Genomic DNA, 24,997 nt, shown 5'->3' on the forward strand with positions numbered 1-24,997 from the left:
TGGTTGGGCCGCATTTGGAGTATTGAGTGCAGTTCTGGTCGCCACACTACCAGAAGGATATGGAAGTTTTGGAGAGAGTGCAAAGAAGGTTCACCATGTTACCTGGTCTCCAGGGTGTTGACTATGAGGAGAGGTTGAATAAACTAGGATTGTTTTCACTTGAACGATGGAGGCGGAGGGGAGATTGCATGCATCGGTGCAGACTCGATGGGCTGATGGGCCTCTTCTGCACTGTGGTATTCTGTGATTCTGAGACCTGATTGAGGTCTGCAAAATTATGAGAGGCACAGACATGGTGGGTAGTCAGGGGTTTTTTCCCAGAGTGGAAATGTCAATTACAAGGGGACAACAGGTTCAAGGTGAGAGGGGGAAAGTTTAAGGGAGATGTGCAGGGCAAGTTTTTCATGCAGAGTGTGGCAGTGCCTGGAACACGTTGCCAGAGGAGGTGGTGAAAGCCGACTCATTAGCAACATTTAAGAGGGATCTGGATGGGTACATGAATAGGGAGGGTCCGAGTAAGGGCAGAGGTTTTTTTTTTAGTTTAGTTAGGGCATCATTATCTTGGAGGGCTGAAGGGCCTGTTCTTTGTGTTGTATCTTTTCTTGTTCTTTGTTCTTCTGTTTTTGTTGCACTATGGCATTACGGCACTAATTATGGCACTAAAGGGACAGCCTAGGTAATGTGCTCCATGCCTGATTAACGTACATTACCTGATCCTCTTGATGTAACAAGGATTTGAGAAATGAATCAAGTTTTGCTTTGATTATCTCTACGCGACAAACATACAAATGTGTGTGTTTTAATTTTCTTCCCATCAGAATGTTATGGAGAAAACGTGTGTCTGAGAAGCTTTGGCAATGAGTAAGATTAGGCTGGAGGAGTTGCAGATTTGTGTGTAACCATGTGGCACTGTAGCGGCTATCGCAGTCTTACGACACAGTATTACTTAAATTACAGGAAGAACATCAAGTGCTTATTTCAGTTTGATAATGTCTCCCAACACATGTATTATAGGTTTGGATTAAGTACACGTAAGCTTGATTTGTAACATCATTTATCTCATATGTTGAGTTGTAGTTTAAGCATTTAGAGAATACAAATAATTCATACCGTCACAAATTGAATTCCTTTAATCCAACGGGGAAACAACAAAAGTTATCTGTTGCTAAATTTACAATGAGATACTTCAACCAATACAATAACTCTTTTGATCAGACTTCTGAACTGAGTATTTGTGTCTGATTTCGAGTGGATCATTTATCAAGTGTCTCATTTATTAATGAAGTAGTAAAATATTTAATTACACGTTATCTACAGGAAAGTTGTTCTCTTTTATAATCCCAAACCTTTCTTGTGTTGTTTGGCCATTTGCAGTTCTAAATAGCCAAGGGGAGCATTTATTTTGCTCGTAGAAAAATCAGATTCATTTCCGAAGAAGTTGGCTTCCGAAAGGGTTGTGTTTGGTTCTGTGTTATCCTCATCTTCTGTTTTGGAGGTATTCTGTGGTTTCAGTTTCTGACTTTGACATTTTTGTTTTGAGCCAGAGACTTGAGGCTTGATTTTAACTTGAGGCAGGAATCGGGGAGTGTCAGAGTCCAAAGCGGCCAACAGATTGTCCTGCCTATCTCCCAGGGTGTTGGGGCCTGGGCTGGGGTAAAACTAGCGAGGAATCCCCTCATGTTATTTTCAACGGTGTTGGGTTCTCAACAACTGCAGGCTGGAGGAGTCTGAGATTGAGGAATAATGGTGTCATGTTGCCTGCTATTGCTTCCCCTGATTAACTTATTTCTAAAGTCTCTCACAACTTATAGGCCAACGTGTTCAAAAGAGAATTGGATGCACTTGAAAGGAATAAGAAGTCCAGGAAAAAGAACAAGGATTAGTTCTTTCAAAGAGCCAATGCACTCATAATGACCTCCCTCTGTGCTGTCTGATTGTGTCCTAATCACAGTGAGTTCCACTCACACATCCCCCCGATGCTTGCTTACGGACACTGGTTCCTGGTCAAGCGATGCCTCAATTTTAAAATTCTCATCCTTGTTTTCAAATCCCTCCATTTCCCTCCCCTCTCTAACTCTGTAACCTCCTCCTCAAGATATTTGTGCTCCTCTGTTTCCAGCCTCTTGAGCATCTCTGATTGATCAGTCTACAAGTAACATTTGAACCCACTCCAGTGTCAGGCAATGACCATCTCAAACCAAGAAGAACCTAACCGCCTCTTCTTTATTTTCAATGGTATCACTATCCTTGAATTCCCCACCACCAATACCTTGAAGGCCACCGTTAACTTAGTGGGACCTGCCACATAAATTGCAGTGACTGCAAGAGCAGGACAGAGGCTGGGTATTCTGCAGAGTGTGGTACATCTCTTCGCTTCCAAAAAATGTTTTCACCATCAACAAGGCACTGACTGGATGCAGCTCATGAAGCTATCCATGACAAAGCAATCCACTTATCAGCGCCCCCATCTGCCACTCTTAAATCTTCACTCCCTCCATTGTGCAAATCATCTCAAGAGGTATGGCCCTGGACAGCACGTCCCAAATCCCCAATCTCTACCATCAAGAAGGTCAAGAACAGCAGGTGCATGGAAACACCATCACCTCACCACCATGATTTGCAAGTTACACACCATCCTGACTCAGAACTGTATCGCTGTCCCTCCACTGTCACTGGTTGAAAGTTCTGCGACTTCCTGCTAGCACTTTAAGTACAACTGTAACATAGATGCAACTATTTAAGCAATAGGCTCACTGTCACCTTTTCAAGGGGAATCAGGAATGAACAATAAATATTGACACTGTTAGCGAAGACAACATCCAGTGAATAAATTAAAAAAAAACTATTGCCAGCATGTCTTCAATTGCTAAGGTCCCTTCACTCCCCAATTCATCCCCAAAACCCTCCCCTCTTTATCCTCCTGCTCTAATCTCTCGTGATGTGACTTGATGTCAACTTTTGTTCGATAATGCTATCATGAAGTGCCTTGGGAGTTTTTACCACATTCGAGGCACTATAAAAATGCAAATCCTTGGTGTTGTCTTTAAATCATGGTAACTGTGATTGATTGGGTTTATGAGAGATTTCTCTCTCAGGAGGATATTCCGTGAATTGATCAGAACTCTGTAAACAAGAGTTTTAGTCAGGCAAGAGGATGAGAAGCTACGAACCAAGACGTGCAGATAGAGTTAAGGTACAGAACCGCCATGATCTGAATGAAGGGAAGGACAGGTTCGAGCAGCTGAGTGGGATCCTCCTCTTTATATGTTTCCATGCTGAGCTTGTGTCCAGTGGCTGTGAAGGTGATGTGGGACCTTTATGTTACCCAGCTAAAATTAATTCAAAAAATCCATTGTTTCTTGTGTCTGCTTCCTTCAAATCATCTTGTTTTTACTCCACCTGATTTTCCTCAGTTTTCAGTTCTCTGTCTTCTCTTCCAGCCCGGCTCTGTGTCTCCACCTAAGTGTTGCTTCTGTGTACCTTTAACCTCCCACTTTGTGGTATTTAATCGCCTCTGCAGATTGTCATTCCCATTAGCAATGTATGCTGTTCGTGGATCATGGATCTCCAGTCCGTAGCTCGTGGTCCTGTGTCCTTATATCATCAAATGTATCACTTAAGCATGAGAAAAACAGATAGATGCATTTTTAAGATTTAAAATTTGGAATTTTCCAATGATTCCATCCCTCATGGTCAGCTGGGAACATTTCATCATTGTCAATTCTTATATTTCAATTCGATAAGATGTCATTTTCCTTCAGGTTTTTTACTTTTGTAAGTCAAGTTCAAATTTTGCAAAGTAATAGATACTGAATCAAACTTTGGTTGGTCCATAAGGTATCTGAAACCCATGACCAATCAAACTGTCAAGAAGTCCATAGAACTGGAGTTTCTCTTTGCATGATAAAGAGTGCACACACACTTCCTTTCAATCATATTTTGCTTTGATGTTTTACGTTTCCTTTGCGATTCTGTTTAACACAGTATCCCATTCAGAGGCTATGTTTTAATTTATCCCACAGTTTGTTGATTTAGGTTAGTTGGTTAGCACACCATCCCCATTGAAACGCACTCTGCTTAGCCAGGATCAGAGAAAGCACTAATCTCAACCAAAATGGAGAGGATTGGCTAATTCTCACAACAATCACTCCTGAAGATAGCACTTCCCCATGGGTGACTGGATCTATTTTACGCACACAGTCTTTTCATGTTAACTATCCTCTGCTCACTGCAGTCTACTGGAGACAGGATCTTGCTTTCAGCTGGGACATTTCTGTAGTTTTGGCCATGAGTTCTGTTTGCAGTGGTTGATAGAGACTCCCTTTAATTAGACTCTTTTTGCTGGGCATTGTTTGCTCTAAAATCTTAGTCTATTTGCTGTCGGCCTCCTGCCATATATGTCGTGGCCTGTTATCAATTCATTGGCTGACATGGTGCCACGAGTCACTCTGAAGGACATAGGCTCATGATGCTACAATTCAAGGGTTGAGAATGTGTTGGGGCACAGCTGGAGTTTAACTGACTAGAGCTTTTCAGTTAACCTGTTTGACTTTAGCTTCTGATCTTAACAGATTGCAATATTGTCTATTGTGATTCATTGGGGGCGGCACAATGACCCAGTGGTTAGCACTGCTGCCTCACAGTGCCAGGGACCCGGATTTGATTCCCGGCTTGGGTCTCTGCCTGTGTGGAGTTTGCACATTCTCCCTGTGTCTGCGTGGGTTTCCTCTGGGTGCTCCGGTTTCCTCCCACAGTCCAAAGATGTGCTGGTTAGGTGCATTGACCCGAACAAGCGCCGGACTGTGGCGACTAGGAGAATTTCACAGTAACTTAATTGCCGTGTTAATGTAAGCCTTACTTGTGACTAATATGTATAGTTTACTTTTTCTGGATTTAATTAACAGTAATTTCTAGTTTCAATAGGAACCAGCTGGGAGTTCTTTAGGCTAACACTATAATATAAGCAATTATGACCGTATATGCTGAGCTTCATCTAATTGTCTGTTTGATCACCAAATTAGCAATAGTAAATCAATTGCTTAGAAAGAATGCAGGTCTCACCATAAACTAGCACACAAATTAGCTTGTTAATCTATTGAAACTTGACCTGCTAAATGGGTAAATAAATTGGTCTTTCCAGAAAAAGAAAGGGTACGGAAATAAATCCTGTGAAGGTAAACCATTTAAAAATTACATTTAAAAGTTCATATTCATGTTTTACATCTCTCTGAGGAGCAGTGTCAATACATTTTTATTAATAGCTGCTGTGTTTGTAACCCTAACTTCGTGGATTCTTCAATCTACTCCCCTGAGCTGGCATTGAGTTAGCAGGAAATAATAGGTTATATCCCTGTGCTGTCAGGTAAACAAAAGTGTGAACCAGTCATTTGCCATATGCCATGTATTTTGTGCTAACTTTTGGCCATTTAGTCTGCAGAGTCTGAAGCTAACTCATGGCACAGACAGCGAGTCCTGGCTGTGGTATTATTAATCTGCTGTTGTGACTGTCGTAATGAGGAGAGTCTGTATCACTGTCAGATGAAATACTCCTTCCTGCCTTCGCTTACAGAATCCTGGTAATTGGCGTGGTTCTTCAGTGCAGTTTCGGCATTCTCAGCGTATTCCGTTCTTTTTGGCTCATTATTTTGATAAGTGCCTTTGTTCCGGTACAACAAGCGTCCCGTTATAGCAAAGATGCACAGGATGACAAAAATCACAATCGCTATAACACCTGTCAGTAGAAAAGAAATACATTTTTTCAGTTTTGTTTCTTTCCTTTTAACCAAGTAAAGCCATAGAATTCCTACATTGCAGAAGGAAGGAGGCCACTTGACCCATCGATTTTGTACCAACAACAATCCCACCCAGGCCCTATCCCTTAACCCCACATATTTAACCTGCTAATCTCTCTGACACAAAGGATCAATTTAGCATGACCAACCAACCAAACCCACACATTTTTGGACTGTGGGAGGAAACCGGAGCACTGGGAGGAAACCCACGCAGACACAGGGAGAATGTGCGAACTCCACACAGATAGTAACCCAAGGTCAGAATTGAACCTGGGTCCCTGACGCTGTGAGGCAGCAGTGCTAACCAATGTGCCACTGTGCCACCCGATGTCATTGTTATTTCAAAGCAACTGTGCTTGCTGTAAATCTTTTTGTCTTTGCTCTGCCTTCTCTGACTCCTGTTGGGGTACAATGACATAGGTACCTAGCAACCTTCTTGTCCCTCATGCTGGAAGCCATCTTGGCTCTGTCTGAATTTAGTCAGTGAGCACTGACAAACCTCCCAGTGCTGGAGATATCAGCTGGCCTAATGTGGCTGGGTGTCAAATTCTGTTTGATAGCATTCCTACACAATGCCTTGGGCCATAGGTTTTACATAGGTGGAGAGTGTTGTTTCTGATTCATTTCCCAGTCTCCTAAAAGGGCAGATAGTTTAAATTTTTCTCAGTGAAGAGATTGATAAAAAGGTAAAGTCGCCATAGTCCCAGATGACCATAGGCTGCTCTCCCCTTTGAGGGGGGAAGAGCTGACTGGCAGTGATTTAACCTAAGGATCACCACACCTCAGGCTGAGAAAGTTGAGAAGGCCATCTTTATTGGTCCATCTTCATTGGTCACCTCAGCCGGTGTGGGAATTGAACCCACATTGTTAGCATCACTCTGCATCACAAACCTCACAGTCCCACTGAGCTAACTGCCACCCAATTTTATAATGGCATGGAAAGATATAGACCAAATACATAAATTCCCCATAGAGTAAACCTTCCCATTCTGCAGAGCTTTGCTGGGAAGTGCTAAGCGGTAAAATTCACCTCAATGTTTCACTTGTATGTCATCACTGCTATTTTATGGATTGTCAGTGTGATCTCCTCAGACTTACATTCTCGGGATCATGTGGATCCTCTCTGGCATTTTATTTGTTGCCTGTGATGTAAAGGCACTTTTCAATGTTGTATCAACTAGTCTATAAGTCTCCACAACTCTGTGTACACTCCTTAATGTACATAATGCGAAGAAATTCTTACAATGTTAGCATCAGCATGAATTACTTGCAATTTGCAGCACTGAAATGCTTTTCTTTGATTAGGACATTGTCATGAACTTGCCAAAGGTGTTTTTGGCCATCAGATACAACTTAAAGTGTGATTAGATTGTTCGTATCGGAAAAAAGACATTGGCCGGAATTTTTCTGGCCTGCCCGCCATGGGAATTGGAGTGGGTGGGGTCGAAGCATGGGAAGGTCCGTTGGCCTCAGGTGGGATTTTATGGCTTCACGATGAGCGAGGCTGTAAAACCCTGCCCATCGTGTACCAAAGAGGCCATCATGTCGCTTCTCTGACATCAGCTTAATTATTTTTATATATTCATTTATGGGACTTGGACATTGCTAGCTGGCCAGCATTCATTGCCCATCTCTAGTGGTCCGAGGGCAGTTGAAAGTCAACCACATTGCTGTGGCTGTGGAGTCACATGTAGGCCAGACCAGATAAGGACGGCAGTTCTCCTTCCCTGAAGGACATTAGTGAACCAGATGGGTTTTTCCGACAATAGTTTCCCGGTCATCAGTTGATTCTTAATTCCAGATATTTTTTACTGAATTCAAATTCCACCATCTGCCGTGGTGGGATTCGAACCTGGATCCCCAGGACATTAGCTGAGTTTCTAGATTAATAGTCTACCAATAATACCACTAGGACATTGTCTCCCCATACTTCTGAATGACTTTGAGCTTTAACACTCTCCAAAACTTTGGTCTTTGAGCATTATGGTTTCAATATAAAATATTGTTTTTTTCTAGAACTTTGGATCAATGAGAACATGATGTCACCTTTGTTCAGGCCACTATAAGACATTCTGAAGAAGTTGGGAGTCATGCTAATATTCAACTGCAAATTCCACTACCCAATTAGGATTATTATTGATATCTCTCCACTGCTTCTCATGTGGCCAATTAATCATTAATCATTCTCTGTTTTATTTTTGCCCCCAAGAGTGTACACTGTAGCCATGAATCTTTTTTGAGAGGAACCTTGTACTTTCTAAAGACCATCACAGTTACTCCCTTGAAGATCCCAACACTTTAGTCAGGCCAATTATAATGCATTCGTTTTAAATCTGAAAGATAAATAAAACAGCTGACGCACTGATAATCTCTTTTGTCGAACTGCAGATGTACCCCAAGCCTGGTACACCAAGTTTAGGATTCCTTATTTGGCATGATTCCATGATAAATGCCACTGAGTCCATTACCGATACTTAAATGTTGACAAGGCCAAGATGAAGGTGGACCACCCCACTCTGCAATACCCTGCCAGAGATTTAGGCCACGATATATCTGTAACCTCCTGGCTTCCCAGGATGGGGATGCAGGTAAGGGTTGACGCGGCAATTATCCAGAAGTGGTAACTTCCCCCTGGACTATTGTGCTGGGCTAGGAACCATTCGACAAAGTGATTTAAATCACTAACTTTACATGGTTCTGTCAGTTTTGCACTCATAGTTACTCTGAAAGGGTTAGAAGAAATAAAACAACTTCAGCGTAACTATTTTAAACACCCAGACACGCGCGGGACACCCCTCACAGTCCCAGCCTGCCAGGGAACTCCCCACTCTCCCACCCACAGCATCACACCACCCCCCGCCCCATTCTATTTCCCACTCTCAAGGAATTCCCCACTGCCCCAACCCGACCCTGACTCACCAATTCTTACCCCTGATGTGGAGATGCCGGCATTGGACTGGGGTAGGCATCGTAAGAAGTTTCACGACACCAGGTTAAAGTCCAACACTTCAGAGCACTGACCCTTCATTAGGTGAATGGAGGATTTGTTTCACAAACAGGACATATTTAGACACAGAGTCAATTACATATTAATGGTTGGAATGGGTATCATTCCAACCATTATCTTGTAATTGAGTCTGTGTCTATATACTCCCTGTTTGTGAACCCAATCCTCCGCTCACCTGATGAAGGGGCAGCGCTCCGAAAGCTCGTGCTACCCAAATAAACCTGTTGGACTTTAACTTGGTGTTGTGAGACTTCTTACAATTCTTACCCCCACCTTGCATCCCAACCCCTACTGAACTGACCCAACCCGACACCCTGCCCCTGTCTAGACCCCCATCTCCCCCCATCTCACTTCCCAACCTTTACCTTCCCCGACCCTCACCCCCAGAACCCGATACCTACACCCTCTGAGCCGGGCCCCCCAGCCCCCGCCACCCCCCCCCCCCCCCCCCACCCCCCCCGACACCCAGTGCTCCGACCAGGACCCCCATCCCGACTTCCACGATTAGACCCCCTTGACTAGACTCACACTGCCCAATCTGATTCCTCGGAAGCAGCTCTTGGCTTGTTGCGGCACCATCCACATGGTGACAAGAGTTGCCCATTCAGCTCCTCAAAACACAAGAAATCATTCCTTCCTCAACCCCAGCCTTTTAAAGACTTTAATGATATCACAGCTTTATTTCCTACCTCCAATGACTGCAGAATCACTTTTGACTGCATTTTGTAAAGGTTCCTCCTCCTCAGTGGGTTTGGAATCATCTATAGTGGAAAAGGAACTCACAGCATAAGCAAATTATGGATTCATGATATGATCAACAATAGAAAGGAAAACGTGCATTCATTTCGAGATTTTCATGACCATCTGATGCCAAAAAGTGCTTTACAACCAATGAAGCTCCTTTGAACAGTGCTTAGCACTGCTGCCTCACTATGCCAGTGACCCAGGTTCAATTCCGGTCTTGGGTGACTGTCTGTGTGGAGTTTGTACATCCTCTCCGTGTTGGTGTGGGTTTCCTCCGGGTGCTCCGGTTTCTTCCCACAATCCAAAGATGGTTAGGTCGATTGGCCATGCTAAATTGCTCCTTAGTGTCCAAAGTTGTGTAAGTTAGGGGAATTAGCAGGGCAAATACATGGGGTTACGGGGATAGGGCTCTGTCGGACAGTCGGGGCAGATGTGATGGGCCGAAGGCCTCCTTCTGCACTGTAGGAATGCTACGATTCTGAATTGGCATCATCACACAGATCGGCTGTTCATTGCTACATTGCTGTTTGTGGGAGCTTGCTGTGTACAAACTGCTGATGGGTTTCTCTACACCAGTGAAGTACTTCATTAGCTGTAAAGTGTTTTCGGATGTCATGAGATCATGAAAGGTATAAATGCAAATCATCGTCTAATGGAGATGCAAACCCCATCCCTTCATAAAATGTTGGCACAGGAACTCAAAACAAATGTGTTCACAGCTTCCATGATTATACAACATCAAATCATCTTTAGTTTCTGGATGAGATACAAATGGTTTATATTTGTAATTATCCGCTTTTAATTGCACATTGTTTATATATGCTCTTCCAAGTCAGAAAAGAAGAGGAATTAAAAGGATAATTAGATTCACCAGGCTAACATACATTAACAAGCTACCATTATTGATGCAGAAATCAGGATTATGAAAAAGTCATCTGGGGATTTCAGCTCACCATCTCACAAAACTTCTCGCTGGTTTAAAAAACACGCATCAATACTGAGGGAAAAAAAAACAATGTCCTCTCAAACTTTTCATCCTGCACTCATCAGAACAGAATTACAAAAAGAACAAATGTCAAAAGAAACACCGATTTTAACTACATCAGAAGAGGATGTTGATTGGTTGGTAAGTGGAATTTGATTGGTAGAGGTGTTGCCATGGACAATGCATTAGGGAACAGGTAACCGCCAAGCTTTTGTTTAAAGTCAAACTAGGCAAGTTGACTTTCATTGATCAAGGCATTGCCATGGGGAGTGAACCAGGAAATGGCTGTCTCCCAAGCTTTGGTTTTGTTTAAAAAAGGCACAATGCTTGGATATAATCCTTCTGTTTGCAAAGGACAGGGCCTTGTGTGTGAATAGTAAATAGAGCCTGTCCACACATTGTGCCTTTTCTAACTAAAATTCAAGGTAATCAAGCAAAGTCAACCTGGTTTTGTGAAAGAGAAATCATGTGTAACCAATTTACTGGAGTTCTTTGAAGGAATCACATGTGTTGTGGATTTTTTAAAAATTCATTCATGAGCCATGGGCGTTGCTGGCTGGCCAGCACTTATTGCCCATCCCTAGTTGCCCTTGGAGGGCAGTTGAGAGTCAACCACATTGCTGTGGCTCTGGAGTCACATGTAGGCCAGCCCAGGTAAGGATGGCAGATTTCCTTCTCTAAAAGACATGAGTGAACTAGATGGGTTTTTCTGACAATCGAAAATGGTTTCATGGTCATTAATAGATTCTTAATTCCAGATTTTTTACAATTGAATTCAAATTCCACTATCTGCCGTGGTGGGATTCGAACCCGGGTCCCAAGGACAATAACTGAGTTTCTGAATTAATGGGCTAACAATAGTACCACTCGGCCACCGCCTCCCCTTAAAAAGGGGCACTGGTGGGTGTACTGCACTGAGATTTCCAGAAAACATTTGATAACATACCACACCAAAGCTTATTGCAGAAAATAAAAGCTCTTGGTGTTTGGGGGTAACGTATTGGCATGGGTTGATGATTGGCTGGCTGACAGGAAACAGAGAGTTGGCATCAATGGGTCTTTTTCTGGTTGGCAGGATGTAATGGGTGGTGTGCCACAGGGATCAGTGCTGGAGCCCCAACTTTTTCTTGTTTATACAAATGACTTGGATGAAGGGACTGAAGGTATGGTTGATAAATTTGCTGATGACACAAAAATAGGTAGGAAAGTAAATTGTGAAGTGGACATAAGGAGGTGACAAAGGGACACAGAGAGATGAAGTGGCTGGGCAAATTCTGGCAAGTGGAGTATAACATGGACAAATGTGAAATTGTCCATTTTGTCAGGAAGAATAAAAAAGAAGCTTATTATCTAACTGGTGACAGATTGAAAGCTCTGGGGTGCAGATGGATCTGGATGTCCTAATGCATGAATCACAGGTACAGCAAGTAATGAGGAAAACTAATAGAATGTTATCACTCATGGCAAGGAAAATTGATTACAAAGATAGGAAGCTTATGCTTTAATTGTACAGAGCATTGGTGAGACCACATCTGGAGTACCATGAACAGTATTGATCTCAAAGAACAAAGAACACAGAAAATTACAGCACAGGAACAGGCCCTTCGGCCCTCCAAGCCTCCACCGACCATGCTGCCCATCTGAACTAAAAATCCCCACCCTTCTGGGGACCACATCCCTCTATTCCCACCCTATTCATGTATTTGTCCAGATGCCCTTGAAAATTCACTATTGTATCTGTTTCCGCTACCTCCCCCGGCAGCGAGTTCCAGGCACTCACCACCCTCTGTGTAAAAAGAATTGCCTCGTACATCTCCTTTAAACCTTGCTCCTTGCACCTTAAACCTATGCCCCCTAGTAATTGACTCTTCCACCCTGGGAAAAAGCTTCTGACTATCCACTCTGTCCATACCCCTCATAATCTTGTAAACTTCTGTCAGATTGTCCCTCAACCTCTGTGATTCCAGTGAGAACAAACTAAGTTTCTCCAACCTCTCCTCATAGCTAATGCCCTCCATACCAGGCAACATCCTAGTAAATCTTTTCTGTACCCTCTCCAAAGCCTCCACATCCTTCTGGTAGTGTGGTGACTAGAATTGAAAACGATATTTCAAGTGCGGCCTAACTAAGGTTCTAAAAAGCTGCAACATGACTTGCCAATTTTTAAACTCAATGCCCCAGCCAATGAAGGCAAGCAAGCTGTTTGCCTTCTTGACTACCTTCTCCACCTGCGTTGCCACTGTCAGTGACCTGTGTACCTGTACACCCAAATCCCTCTGTCTATCAATACTCTTAAGGGTTCTGCCATTGACTGAAATTTTCCATCTGTATTAGACCTTCCAAAATTTGTCCTTCAGGAAAGATTGAAATTTGTTTAAAAGCAGTCCAGAGAAGGTATAATAGACTAATTCCAGGAACGGTTGGGTTGTCTTATGAGGAAAGGTTGGAGAGATTAGGTTTGTACCCATTAGAGTTTAGAAGAATAAGAGGTGACATGATCAAAACCTTTAAGTTCTTGAGGGGTATTGACATGATGAATGTGGAGAAAATGTTTCCTCTTGTCAGAGAATCGAGAACTAAGGTTCACTGTTTAAAAATAAAGGGTCGCTCATTTAAGACGGACATTCGGAGAACTGTTTTCTCTCAGAGGCTGTTGAGTCTCCAGAACTCTGTCCCTCGAAAGGCAGTAGAAGCAGAGTCCTTGAAAATTTTTAAGATGGACCTAAGCATTCTTGATTAACAAGGGGGTGAAATGTTACTGGAGGTAGGCGGAAATGTAGAGTTGAAGTTACTATCGGATCAGCCATGATCTTAGAGAATGGCACAGCAGGCTCGATGGGCTGAGTGATCTCCTGCTGCTAATTTGTATGCTCCTGTGTATGTACGTATCAAGTAAGTGTTAAAATAGTGTTCGTACATTACAACTGTGCAGAGTTGTTTCAATAACCAGGCAAACTGAACTCGATGGAAAACTGTGGCCAACAATAATATAATGCTGATATGGTTCTGCTTGAATCAATAGACCTGTCATTGTAAGAATTCACACACACAAGCTCACAGATAATACTGTCAGCACAGGATTAAAAAAAATCAGAATTTAATGGTATGCTATGATATTTTATAATCAAAAATTAATGTACTGGTACTCATGGGAGGGCTGGGTGGTGGGAAGATTATTAAATTGGAAATGAGAGCAGATGATCCTTCAATTGTTGAAATTATATATCGATGATGGCAGGTCGAGTAATCTAGATCTATAAATATTATTTGGAAACTTGGCACACTGTACTCTAAGTGGGCTGATAACATGCTAATTTACACTATGCAGATCTAATTTGACTGTAAATTTAAAGATAGAATTGTACAGCAGAGAATGAGGTCTTTCGTCCCATCACACCTTTGTTCTGCACTTAGAAACAGCCACCCGATTCGTCGCAGTTCCCTGTTCTTTAAACCTAAAAGTCAGTGCGCCCCACAGGTGCTGCCTGACCTGCTGGGTGTTTCCAGCATTTTCTTAGTCTACTCTCCGTAAGTGTTCAAATGGAAATAAGGTCAGAAGTGCTGGTGAGTGGGATTAGGTGGGCAGGTCAGGGCCTTTCGTGCATCGGTGCAGACTCAATGGGCCGAAAGGCCTCTTCTGCACTGTAGCATTCAATGATTCCGTGATTCAGAAGATGTTGCCAGCTCCGATAGCAAGCAAGGGGCTGATAATGTGTAAAGACCTGGCTCTGGATTGGAACCTTAATGTGAAAGGATGGCTAGTGATAAATAAAAAATTGAAACAAAAGGTAGCTCAGTGGTTAGTACTGCTGTCTCACAGTGCCAGGGTTCTGGGTTCAATTCTGGCTGTGTGGAGTTTGCATGTTCTCCCCGTGTCTGCGTGGGTTTCCTTTGGGTGCTCCGGTTTCCTCCCTCACTCCGAAGATATGTGGGTTAAGTTGATTGGCCATACTAAATTGACCGTTAGTGTCAGGGGGAGTAACAGGGTAAATGCATGGGGTTGGGGTTACGGTGATAGGGTCTGGGTGGGATTGTTGTCGCTGCAGGTTCGATGGGCCGAACAGGGTCTCCTTCTGCACTGTAGGGATTCTATGAAAAGCCACATAGTTGCAACGGATGGGTGAAGGTTAAATAAATGGTTTGAAGCACAATGTTAGAGCAAATCGAAGAGAAATTAATTATTGGTGCAAGTTCTCTACTTCCCGACACAGATTTATATGTGTAGTACATTTTTCCAAATCAAACATTTAAGAGGAAGCTGATAAGCATATGAAGGGGAAAGGAATAGGAGGATATGCTGATGGGGATAGTTGAAGAGGGAATGGGGGGAGGCTTATGTGGAAAATGGGCCAGTTGGGCTGGACAGCTGTGCTGTAGACTCAATATAAGCATCACTGTGTTCCCCAGTGAGAGATGGACGAGTACATAAAAAGATGTCTGTCCATTGCTAATTAAAGGATGATACGAGGCAGGTGAAAATGTTACAAAGGTGTTCAAACAGAACTCCAGAAAACCTGTACACCCTGACAATCCAATCCTGGTTTGCATGGTAGCACAGTGGTCAGCACTGCTACCTCACAGCATCAAGAACCCGCGTTCAATTCCCGGCATGGGGAACAATCTGTGCGGAGTCTGCACATTCTCCCCGTGTCTGCGTGGGTTTCCTCCGGGTGCTCCGGTTTCCTCTCACAGTCTGAATGACGTGCTGGTTAGGGTGCATTGGCCATGCTAAATTCTCCCTCAGTGTACTCAAACAGGTGCCGGAGTGTGGCGACTAGGGGATTTTCACAGTAACTTCATTGAAATGTTAATGTAAACCTACTTGTGACAGTAATAAATAAAACTTGAAACAATCCTGTCCTACTGAACTTCATGTTCAGCCATGTTACAACCTTGTGCTTTCCATCCGATTCTATAGTCTTCCATATCCAAACCTGGCATACTGTCATCCATACACAGCATGGTCCTGACCTGCATTTCACCTCCTTCACCTTGGCACTGTTGCCCATCACATTTCACCCTGTTGTTCTGCCCTCCATAGCTGAAAATCTCCTTCATGAGGTTTAAAATTTATTTATTATTGTCACAAGTTGGCTTACATTGCTGTGATGACTTCAGCCAGGCTAATGAGGCTCGCTTGCTAAAGTACGAACTACCTGATGAGTCTTATCCCTAAGTTAATTTGAGTTCGTTTACTTGATTGGTGTCAAAAGAAATACCTGATGAGTCTTCATTGATGGTTAAATCAGGGAGCCTCATGCTCCCTATTTAAAGCAGGTGTGTCAGACTCCCAGCCTGCATTCAGCAGGGAGCACCTGGCGAGCCGGCCGTGTACAGATGTATGGTGTAAATAAAGTAACTTGGTGACGGGACTGTCGCCTCCGTGGAGTTATTACAATTGCAATGCAGTTACTGTGAAAATCCCCTAGTCACCACACTCCGGCACCTGTTCGGGTACACTGAGGGGGAATTTAGCATGGCCAATGCACCTAACCAGCACGTCTTTCGGACTGTGGGAGGAAACCGAAGCACCCGGAGGAAACCCACGCACACACGGGGAGAATGCACAGACACCACACAGGGAATCGAACCCGGGTCCCTGGCCCTGTGAGGCAGCAATGCTAAACACTGTGCCACCATGCCATTCTTAATGAAAGAAGCAACATGCAACAGCAAGAAAATAGGTATTCACTGTGTTATGCATTCTTGTCTTTTCTCAGACCTCATTGTAAAAACTGCCCGCAGTGCAATAAAATCTTGATTTACAGTTGTTAAGGTAAAATCATTTTCTCTTAATTACTAAAAGGAAATAAATGGTAGTAATCATAAACTAATTGTTATAATAAAGCACCTAACAGCATCAGGGAATTTCAGCAATATCCAATTAGACTCTGGATTTCATTGTAGGTCAACCTCAGGTTCAATATTTATTGAATTTTAATTTAAATTATACGTATTTGTGCATGCGTGTGTTTGTGTGTGTCCGTGTTGCGCGCTGTGGGCTATTCACGTTGGTGAATGCTGAATGAATAAAAATAATGTATGAGAAACAAATGCAAAAACACCCAAATATATTTGTTTCCTAGACACTAATACTTAATTAAAGGGGAACATTTGGAAACCATGTGCCAGTAAATTACTGAAGCAAGAATAAAGAGCATTTACTGCAATTGTTTTGTTTAATTGAATTTTTAAGAACAACTATGCCCGATATTGTAGCGCTTGCTGAGAACTCACTAAGTAGATCCTGAATTTTAGTTTATTTATTCGTGTCACAAGTCGGCTTACATTAACACTGCAACGGAGTTACTGTAAAAGTCCCCCAGTCACCACGCTCTGGCGCCTGTCCGGGTACACTGAGGGAGAATTTAGCATGGCCAATGCACCTAACCGGCTCGTCTCTCGGATTGTGAGAGGAAACTGGAGCACCCGGAGGAAACCCACACAGACATGGGGTGAATGTGCAGACTCCATCCAAATAATGACCAAGCCAGGAATCGAACCCGGGTCCCTGGCCCTGTGAGGCAGCAGCTAGGTAGGAAGGGGGGATGCGTAGCACTACTCTACCAATTATTTGCTTTGTCTGTATAGCACAAAAGAAATAATACTTTTTACTGTATCCTATTACATGTGACAATAATAAATCAAATCAAATCAAGTGCTATAAATATCAATGTGGTTATGACCAGACTATCTTTTTTTAAGTGTTGGATGAGGGATAAATATTAGCCAATTATTAGCGGAGTATGAATAGATATGGAAGTATTATCTATTATACCTATAAAAATATGGATCAGTGGGTCATAACACTTCATTTGAACATGCAATAAAAATTATTATCAGAGACAGAATATTCATTTATATGGCACCTTTATATAGCACTGGGCAGCACGGTGGCACAGTGGATAGCACGGCTGCCTCACAGTGCCAGGGACCTGGGTTCGATTCCCTGCTTGGGTCCCTGTCAGTGTGGAGTTTGCACATTCTCCCCATGTCTGCGTAGTTTCCTCTAGGTGCTCCGGTTTCCTCCCACACTCTGAAAGATGTGCTGGTTAGGTGCATTGACCATAAATAAATATTAAGGACTCAGGGGAGAACTCCACCTGCCCTTCTTTCAAATCGTGCGCTGGGATGTTTTATGCTCCTCTGAGAGTGCAGATGGATATCTCGGTTCGCCAGCTCATGCAAGAGGCAAGATCTTGGACATTGCAGCATTTCCTGAGTGCAGCATTGAAGTTTAAAGTTAAAGTTTATTTATTAGTTACAAGTAAGGCTTACATTAACATTGCAATGGAGTTACTGTGAAATTCCCCTAGTCGCCACAGTCCGGCACCTGTTTGGGTCAACACACCTAATCAGCACGTCTTTCAGAATGTGGGAGGAAACCGGAGCACCCGGAGGAAATCCACGCAGACACGGGGAGAACGTGCAAACTCCACACAGACAGTGACCCAAGCCGGGAATCGAACACGGGTCCCTGGCGCTGTGAGGCAGCAGTGCTAACCACTGTGCCACCCTGCCACCCACGCCTGTCAGTCTAGATTTTTTTGTTCAACTGGAGCCTGAACCAACACTGTCCCGGCTCAGCCGCATGCGTGCCAATCACAGAGTCACAGCCAACACAATTACTGAACGTGATTGGTCATTGTAAATGATCTATTTCCCTCCATAGTGATGGAAAACAATAAAGGCTGAAGCTATTAACTCTCCCAATCGCCAGTCACGCTGTTTCACACTTTTACAACACAGCTAGCTCCTGCTGCCGCTGTGAGAAAACAGATCGCTCCTTAATTGTCACAGCAAGGGAGAGAGAGAGACGTCTCTGTGAAATCTCTCGATAAAACACAGACTTAGCAAATTAAGCGGTCAATCAGAATTACCACCCGGGGACGGGCAGCTGACACTTTCACATAGCAGAAGCCTTCCCAATATCTGGCTTAGCCATGCCCCCTGGTGTATGGATGGAATGGATGAATACCTTGCAGCACTAGATATTAGATATCAGTGGAGTATGAACGGCTATGAAAGTATTATCTATTATACGTATAAAAATATGGGTCAGTGGGTCACAACACTTCATTTGAACATGCATTAGAAATTTTTATAGAGGCAGAATATTCATTTATATACCACCTTTGCAGTGCACAGGGCAGCACTGCTGCCTCACAGCGCCAGAGACCCGGGTTCGATTCCCGGCTTGGGTCACTGTCTGTGCAGAGTCTGCACATTCTCCCCGTGTCTGTGTGGGTTTCCTCCAGGTGCTCTGGTTTCCTCCCACAGTCCGAAAGACATGCTGATTAGGTGCATTGGCCATGCTAAATTCTCCCTCAGTGTACCTGAACAGGTGCCGGAGTGTGGCAACCAGGGGATTTTCATAGTAACGTCATTGCAGTGTCAATGCAAACCTACTTGTGACATCATAGAATCCTGACAGTGCAGAAGAGGCCATTCGACCTATCAAGTCTGCACTAACAAATAAACTTTAAAACTAAACTTTAAACCCTTGAGCCACTGTCGAGGATACCCACACTGCATTTATTTTTCTTTATTCTTTATGGGATGTGGCAGTCGATGGCTGGGCCAGCATTTGTTGCCCATCCCTACTTGCCCCTTGAATGGAGTGGCTTGCTCGGCTATTTCAGAGAGCAGTTAAGAGTCAACCTCATTGCTGTGGGTCTGGAGTCACATGTAGGCCAGATCAGGTAGGGATGGCAGATTTCCTTCCCTAAAGTGAACCAGATGAGTTTTTACAACAATCGACAATGGTTTTCATGGTCAGCATTGGACTTTTAATTCCAGATTTTTATTGAATTCAAGTTTCACCATCTGCAGTGGTGGGATTCAAACCCAGGTCCCCAGAACATTGCCATGAGTCTCTGGATTACAAGTCCAGCAACAATACCACAGCACCACTTCTCCCCTAAACATGGATTGTGGCACCTCAAGAATTTGGCTTGCCATCATCCTCTTCTCAATTGAAATTAGGGATGGGTGTAACATTGAGGGCCGAAGGGCCTGTACTGCGCTGTAATGTTCTATGTTCTATGTTAAGTGCTGGCCAGTGAAATAATTTTTTAAAAATTGACCTGGATTGGCTTACCATCCAACAATGACTCCATTTCACAATGTTTAATCCCTTTGCTTGAATTCCTCCATGCTTCTTCCCTCCCTTTCTCCGTAGCTTACACCAGACTTACAAAGTCGGGGTGGGGGTTCTCAGCCCTCCCTTAACTCACCGGGGGAGGAGGCCTCCACATTTCCCTGACTTTCATAGCTCCGCCCACCACTGGCAGCAGTGCCTTCGACCGCCTCAGTCCCCAGTTCTGCAATTCCCGAAATGTCTTTGCCTCTTCCTTCTCCATGAAGCTGAGTCTTAAAACCTGCCACTCTGCCAACAAGCTGCCTACCTATCCTGAAATCCCCGTCCTGAGGCATAGGCTGGAATTTTACCGGCCCACCCGCCATGGGAATCAGAGCGGGCGAGGGACGGTGCACGGGAATGTCCATTGACCTCGGGCGGGACGTTACGGTTTCGGGACGAGTGAGGCTGGAAAATCCTGTCCAACAGTGTTGAATTTAGCCTGATAACACTCCTGCAACATTTTAGTACCTTACAGATCTATAAATGAATGAGGGGCATACATCAGGTAGATAGTCAACGTCTTTTCCCAAAGGTAGGGGAGTCTAAAACTAGAGGCCATAGGTTTGAGGTGAGAGGGGAGAGATACAAAAGTGTCCAGAGGGGCAATTTCTCCACACAGAGGGTGGTGAGTGTCTGGAATGAGCTGCCAGGTAGCAGTAAAGGCGGGTAAAATTTTGACTTTTAAAAAGCCTTTGGACAGTTACATGGGTAAGATGGACATATAGGGATGTGGGCCAAATGCGGGCAATTAGGACTAGATGTGTGGCAAAAACTGGGCGGCATGGACAAGTTAGGCCGAAGGGCCTGTTTCCATGTTGTAAATCACCATGACTTTATGGCCAGAATTTTAGAACCCCCCCCACTCCACCACCCCCCCCTCCCTCACCCCTCCGGAAACAGGGCGGGTGCGGCTCGTGGAACAGAATTCTCCGTTGATCTCAGGCAGGATTTTACCGGCCAATGACTCTGACTGTACAGCAACGCGAGCCGTTGTTATGTTTTTCAGAGAGTATGGGAGTACTGTGAGCAAAACATATTTCCTCAAAAATCTACTTCCCCATTAAGGATTCATTTAGTGCGGAATGCTGAGAGTCTATTTCGTGTTGCTCCACTGGTTGTTCAGCTCATTAACAGCAGTGTTAACATCAGAGTAAGTGCTTTACTCAGCAGGGAATATATATTATGATGCATCTCTCGATGAATTGATGTAACATTCCATTGCTATCATAGGACATCTACATTTAGAGATTAGTGGAAAGTGTTGAGAGATGTGCTTTTTGGAGTTTGCACCATGGTTACTTCAAGAGACTCCTGACTTGAGATGCTCACATTTCACGCTGCGGCGAAATGTCAGTCAAATGTCACTGGGCGGCACAGTGGTTAGCACTGCTGTCTCACTGGTTCAATTCCGGCCTTGGATTGTTGTCTGTGTGGAATTTGCACATTCTCCCTGTGTCTGCGTGGGTTTCCTCCAGGCGCTCCGGTTTCTCCCACAGTCCAAAGATATGCGGGTTAGGTTGATTAGCCAGGCTAAATTTCCCCTTAGTGTCAGGGGATTAACAGGGTGAATATGTGGGGTTGTGGGAATAGGGCCTGGGTGGGAATGTGGTCAGTGCAGACTCGATGGGCCGAATAGCCTCCTTCTGCAATGTAGGGATTTTAAGTTGCAAAAGGGCTGGGGATTGTGGCTTAAACCTGGTGGGGGCAGGATGGTAGCACAGTGGTTAGCACTGCTGCCGCACAGCGCCAGAGACCCAGGTTTGATTCCCAGCTTGGGTCGCTGTCTGTGTGGAATCTGCACGTTCTCCCCGTGTCTGCGTGGGTTTCCTCCGGGTGCTCCGGCTTCCTCCCACAGTCTGAAAGATGTGCTGGTTAGGGTGCATTGACTCGAACAGGCACCGGAGTGTGGCGACTAGGGGAATTTCACAGTAATGTCATTGCAGTGTTAATGTAAGTCTTACTTGTGACTAATAAATAAACTTTTACTTTTACTTTGGATGGGATTGAGTGGGACATAAATACTGTATTTCTAATGTCTTCACCTTTCTATATTTTGTGTTTAATTTCTCCACTTTAACTGCTCAATTAGAATGTTTTTGTCAGTTTTATTTTAGTCTCAGGTCTTTTCTTTTATCCATAACTTTGGCTGCTTTGAGTCCGCAATCGGTTAATTAAAGAAAGCTTGCGTGAATATAAATATGAAATACTGTAAATACTGGAATCTGAAATAAGGACAGAAAATGCTGGAAAATCTCCGTGGAGGGAGAAACAGCGGGTGAGGTTTTATGGCCTCCCTGCCGCCCCACCCCGCCAGGAAACTAGTGCAGCAATGCGCCATCGGCGGGAACAGAAAATCCCGATGGAGTAAGCGGCTGGAAAGCAAGGTGGATTGGCCATGCTAAATTGCCCCTAGTATCCTCAGATGTGTAGGTTAGAGGGGATTATTGGGGTAAGTATGTGGGGTTACGGGGATAGGACCTGGGTTAGATGCTCTGTTAGAGATCAGTGCAGAATCCATGGGCCGATCGGCCTCCTCCTGGAATGCCGGGATTCTATGGTTCTATGAAAGTTCTGACCAGAGTAATTTCTGAAGAAGTTGTGTTCCACTCAAAACATTGGGGTGAATTCTCCCGTCCCACATGCTACAGGAACCGTAGTGGGCGGGGGGGGGGTGGGGGGTTGACCATAAAAAGGTCCATTGACCTCGGGAAGGATTCTCCGGTTTTGAGGTGAGCGCGTTCAGAGAATCCCAACCATTAACTCTGGCCGGGGTCTTCTGGTCCCACTCCCAGCAGGACTCCTCACAGGAGAGTGGAAAATTTGACTTTGGGACTTGGGACAGGAGCAACCGGAAAATCCCGGCCTCTGTTTCTTTTTCCACGGATGCTGCCAGACCTGCTGAATTTTTCCAGCATTTTCTGTTTTTACTGCATTTATATTGTGGTCAGGATTTTCCGTGCAACTGGCCCCGGGTTACGCGTTGGCGAAGGTAGCCTGCCGTTGGCCAGTGGTGGGATTTTCTGGTCCCAGCCTTGTTAACAGGGTTTCCGTTGAATGCACCCCATACCCCGCGCTGCTGTCTCACAGCTCCAGGGACCCAGGTTCAATTCCGGGTGACTGTCTGAGTTGGAGGGGAACCTACAATGAGGATGCACCTTCAGGGGGATCGGAAGATCCAGCCAGTGTGAACAGCTGGAAAATTCCAGCCAGTGACATATGTAGCCTCAGGTTGTCTCAAAGTGCGTATATTTCTGTGCATCGTTAACAGGGTGTTTCACACTCAGAACTTTATCAAACACATTTTCACATGGAGCCACGTAAGTGGTTATAAGGACAGATTGCAGCACAGTGGTTAGCACTGCTGCCTCACAGTGCCAGGGTCCCAGGTTCAATTCTGGCCTCGGGTCACTGTCTGTGTGGAGTTTGCACGTTCTCCCCGTGTCTGCGTGGATTTCCTCCAGGTGCTCCATTTTCCTCCCACAGTCCAAAGGGTTAGGTGGATTGGCCATGTTAAATTGCCTCTAGTGTCAGGAGGATTAGAGGGTAAATGCGTGGGGTTATGGGAACAGGGCATGGGTAGGATTATGGTCGATACAGACTCGATGGACCAAATGGGCTCCTTCTGTACTGTGGGAACTCTAAGATTGATAATCAAAAGACTAGTCAAAGAGGCAGGTGTTAAGGAGTTTCTTAAAGAAGGAGGGAGAGGCGAAAGGTTTAGGAAGGGAATTCCAGACTTTCGGGCCAAGGCAGTTGAAGATTTGGCCGCCAACGATGGGCCAAAGAAAGCCAGGGATATGCAAGGGGCCAGGATTGTTGGAGCAGAAGAGGTCTCAAGCAGTAGTAGGGCTGGTGAAGGTGTCAGAGGTACGGTTATAACCATCGGGTTATGGGTGGCACGTTGACTTAATGGTTAGCACTGCTGTCTCACAGCTTCAGGGACCTGGGTTCAATTCCAGACTTGAGTGACTGTCTATGTGGGGTTTGCACGTTCTCCCCATGTCTGCGTGGGTTTCCTCCAGGTGCTCTGGTTTCTTCCCAGAGTCCAAAGATGCTCGGGTTAGGTGGATTGGCTATATTAAATTCTCCCTTAGTGCTCCAAGATAGCTAGGTTAGATGGATGAGCCAATGTATGGGGTCACAGGGATAGGACGGGAGCGAGGGCCTGGGTAATATATTCCGTCAGAGAGTTGGTGCAGACTTGATGGGCTGAATGACTTCTTCTGCACTCTATGGATTCTCGGATGCTATCTCTGTGTATCTCTAAGTGATGTTTTGAAACCAGCAGTGTTGTAGATGAGGGTGTGCAATGATGACTCTTTTGCCTTTGATTTGATTTGTATTTAGTTGTACCCATAGCTGAGTTAAGGGGATTCACTTTCGTGGTGGCTAGGGGCATGAGAGTTGTGATTATAAATTCCAGGAGTTCAACAGTTTTAAAACAGAGCACATCACTGAACCAATCTGTTATTTTTAGCCCCACATAATGACAAATTTGAATATTGGTGTAAAGACATCAGTCTTTTGTTGCCAAAAGCACTTTTGTTGCACTTTTTAGGACAAACACAAGAATACCAAATTTCAAATGATCACCACAATTCATACTGCAGAAGAAAAGATTGATGTCTCTCTTGTCAGCAATATTCAAGTTCTTTATTACCAAGTGACTAGTTAATTAGGGATTCAACACCAGCATTAATTAACTGAACTGTCCTTCATTATTCCAGAGAAGAAAAGAGCAAGCAGGCACTTCGATTGCAATCTACACTTTTGTGATTTCATACGGACGAACACTCAAAGGGAAGCAACACACTCAGCCCATCTCTGACAAGGGATTTGAAAGAATAAGATGTGTGAACAAGACAAACAGGTGCTAGTACAAATGCAGCGATCTCCCTCAATGGTATTTCAGATCATGAGATAGTTCAAATAAAAGCTTTTCATTTTCCAGCTGGACGAATGGGGGTTAGGCTCCAACTATGTTATCTGCAGATCTTGGCATGACTGAGGTTTTAGCTTAAGTAGCATAATGGCAAAAGGTTACTGGCGTACTCATTCTGACAGAGATAATTATGCAAGTAACGCACAAAGATAGGGCGGACCAGCTAATGTACATTGCTGAGGCATAATTTTCAGTGACATTTATTATAAATGTAAGCTTGACATTTAAAATGGAAAAACGTGAAATGTACTAAATCAATCTTTAAAGCCTCATTATTGTTGGAATCACTTTCACATTTTCTTATCTTTTTATGGGCACTTAATTAGAAAAGGAAATTGAAAAAAAGGTAATCCAATAATGGATAAAGATAATAGAGCTGAGAGGG

The 24,997-nt window shown here is 44.2% G+C and overlaps 1 protein-coding gene across 1 annotated transcript in view; it reads right to left on the bottom strand.

Moving 5' to 3' along the window:
- Positions 1-2,937: 2,937 nt before the first annotated feature.
- The window catches only part of LOC144504123 (contactin-associated protein-like 5), a 922,207-nt gene continuing 900,147 nt past the window's right edge, over positions 2,938-24,997 (bottom strand). The window contains exons 24-25 of the mRNA XM_078229299.1: positions 9,489-9,560; positions 2,938-5,731 (exon numbers count right to left, since the gene is read on the bottom strand). Of these exons, the coding sequence (XP_078085425.1) occupies positions 5,535-5,731; positions 9,489-9,560 (269 nt within the window). The 3' untranslated portion in view covers positions 2,938-5,534. The remainder of the gene's footprint in view (positions 5,732-9,488; positions 9,561-24,997) is intronic.

The sequence above is a fragment of the Mustelus asterias genome, chromosome 14 (genome assembly GCF_964213995.1).
Source record: "Mustelus asterias chromosome 14, sMusAst1.hap1.1, whole genome shotgun sequence".
In the NCBI taxonomy this organism is placed as follows: domain Eukaryota; kingdom Metazoa; phylum Chordata; class Chondrichthyes; order Carcharhiniformes; family Triakidae; genus Mustelus; species Mustelus asterias.